We start from the raw sequence: 2,852 nt of genomic DNA, 5'->3' as shown, positions 1-2,852 counted from the left end.
TTGGTCACCCTCACACTTGTACTCTCAAACCTTACTTGTCATCGTCTTACTGTAGTAGATGCTACAAATGCTAATATATTTGTAATTATATATAGTAGACTAGAGAAGAGGAAGATGCGCTAGACGATACATCGTTTATTCCTCGATAACTAGATATCTCTTCGAAAGACATACATTGTTTCTCTCTAGATAACTAGATATCTCAAATGCATCGTAATCATGTAGATTTCCGCAACGACAATAAGATATAAGAAAATTTGGAGTCCACCTCCGGAAGGGAGAGTAAATTTTGTAATTTGATAAGCTAGATTTTGGAAGGTGAGCTAACAATATAAAAATAGGGGAGGGGGGGGGTCTAAGGAAGGAAGCACACGTTACCAAAATGCCTGGGGTTAGGTAAATTGATACAAAGGGAATGTTGATATTCTCTGTTTTTAACTCAAAGCAGGGATGGGATGAGGGAACATCTATGTGGGCTGACTATGTTTTGGAATGTAGTATTTATTTATACAAGCAAGTGTGTGTTTATCTACTTGCACTCTCATTCATTCTCTTAACTTGTCTCATTTTACATCCAACAACAACACACGCATATGTTATTTATCTGACTAAATCATACAAAATACAAATGACTCGGATCCCATATTATAAACCCAAAGTTCCAAACTGCTATATAACATCAACTCCATGAAACTTTGGCAACTTTTTACAAATTATTGCAACAGTTTTGTTTTGGTAAACTAACTACATATACTAGTAGTTTGGAGTCAAATAGACCACAGCATGATTATTGACTATTAATTAGCTGGATAAGTCCTTCAAATCAAAATTAGTTGGATAATTACCTTAACTTTACTCATTTAATTTTCATTTAAAATCCCTTTCTATTCATTCATTTATGTCACTTGATTTATTAATCCTTTCTTGAATTAGCTATTACCTTTATTCCATTCTCTGTTTGTTCAATTTATGGAAATTGATCCAAAGTATTTCTTTATCTCCCCTGTCACGAGATAAATCACTTTTTCCTTGTAAGGGAACCGGAAAATGACATTGATATGCATTATTATTTTCATTAAAATGCAGTATTTGAATTGATAAACGTAAACGTTATTAAATTAAAATAATTAATGATTAAATTTAAATCAAAACTACTGAAACTTCGAAATTTGCTATATTTTCGCGTAGGATCTAAGAAATTTTTTATTTGAAGAGTTATGCTAAATTTTGCCTGCAAATATAATTTATCCATTAAATTTAAGAAAATGTATATATGCACTACAAATCCGCTCACTCTCCTGCTATTCTGGATGTACCCAATTACCAAATTACCCCTAATTCTTAATCAAATTTACAAATTCATACCCTCGACAGCCACTGAAATAATTCACTAATCTCTTCTCCAAATCTATTATTCGCCTCCGTTTCATCAACAACCACGGCGTTACTCCGGCGACTACTCCCGCTAAAAAACCTACCGGAGCTCCGAAACGACCGTGATGACATCGACGCGATTCTATCCACGTAATCTCTCAGCCAGCTCCCTCTCTCTCCGGCCACCTCCGCCGCCACTTCATCTCCCGGTGCCACCGGAATTGACACCTCAATTACAGTAGAATCCTTGTCGGAGACGTCTCTCCGGTGAGTTCGAGCTTCTGCAACCGGAACCTCAAACTCCTCGTCGACGACGTACTCAAACGAACCGATCGTGTACGACCTGCCGGAGACTTCATCGTCGCTTCTCCGGCGACTGACGCTTCCGATCTCAACACGGAAACTGTTACTCCGGTTAATAAGGATTTTATCGAGTTCGTCGCTTTGAGAAGGATGTACAGTGGACCTGCAGAGCGGACACGTCAGATTGGAGACAAGCCACGTGTCAATACAGTCAGCATGAAAAGCGTGGCAACAGAGCGGAAGCAACCGGAGCTGATCGGACGGTTCGAATTTTGATAAACAGACGGCGCAGTCGCCGCCGGAGATTTTGGCGGGAAGGGAGTTGAAAGTGAAGAGAGGGAGAGAAGCGATGGAGTTTGGTTTGGGAGTGGTGAAATTAGGGTTTCGACGGTGGATGATTGGGGGAGGATGAGTGGAGTGGTAGCGACGAGAAATGCAGCGGAGAAGGAGGTAGAGAGAGGCGGATATGATGATAGCGGAAGCGATGATGATGATTACGATGATTACTGACGTTGAGGTTGATGAGGAGGAGAGCGGGGAGGTGTATGGGGGTGGATTGGTGGCGGAGAGGAGGTTTACTTGTTGTTGCTGATTTGGATTCAAGAATGGGAGAGATGGAGGTGGTGGAGGAGAGGAGTGTGACATTTTGGTGTTTGTTTTGGGGGAAAGGAGGGGAATGACCAGGAGAAGATAGGTGGTGGATATATATAGTGTGTGTATGTATGTTTACAGAATTATGGGAAAAGAGGGAGAGAGAGAGAGAGACGAGGGATGTGTGTGATGTGGAGTGTGTATATGTAAGAACTAAGAAATGGTGATAGCTAGTGTGTGTGGTAAACTGAATCACATATTACAAATTGTATATGGTAATAGGACTAATATGTACATTATGTTGGATGTAACATGCAGAAGGAAGATGCAGATTGAGGGAAGGGTGGGGGTGTCAATTTTTACACCCAAGGTCCAAGGATATGGATACATATATATGGATTGATACAAAGTAAGAAAACATTAATGAAATTACTAGTAAAAGAAAATAGGATGATGACTGAGTATGACCTTAAAATCATTTGTCAGGCAAAATGTAAGCACAATCTTGTATTAGTTTATTATAAATTGAATTTAATATATTTTATGGGAGCGGACTCAAGGTTGTGTATTCTTTAATTTTTTTA

At 39.2% G+C, this 2,852-nt stretch overlaps 1 protein-coding gene across 1 annotated transcript; it reads right to left on the bottom strand.

The window, feature by feature from the left end:
* Positions 1–1,191: 1,191 nt before the first annotated feature.
* Positions 1,192–2,622, bottom strand: LOC141661374 (E3 ubiquitin-protein ligase ATL4-like). Its single transcript, XM_074468374.1, has one exon. The coding sequence runs from the start codon at positions 2,320–2,322 to the stop codon at positions 1,360–1,362; it is 963 nt and encodes a 320-aa protein (XP_074324475.1). The 5' UTR covers positions 2,323–2,622; the 3' UTR covers positions 1,192–1,359.
* Between the last annotated feature and the right edge of the window lie 230 nt (positions 2,623–2,852).

Source organism: Apium graveolens, chromosome 5 (genome assembly GCF_009905375.1).
Source record: "Apium graveolens cultivar Ventura chromosome 5, ASM990537v1, whole genome shotgun sequence".
NCBI lineage: Eukaryota > Viridiplantae > Streptophyta > Magnoliopsida > Apiales > Apiaceae > Apium > Apium graveolens.
Note: the sequence above shows the minus strand (reverse complement) of the source record. Positions and strands in the feature narration are given on the sequence as shown.

Excerpts from the sequence above, each read along its gene's own strand:
- LOC141661374 (XM_074468374.1), bottom strand. The coding sequence starts at position 2,322 with ATGTCACACTCCTCTCCTCCACCACCTCCATCTCTCCCATTCTTGAAT.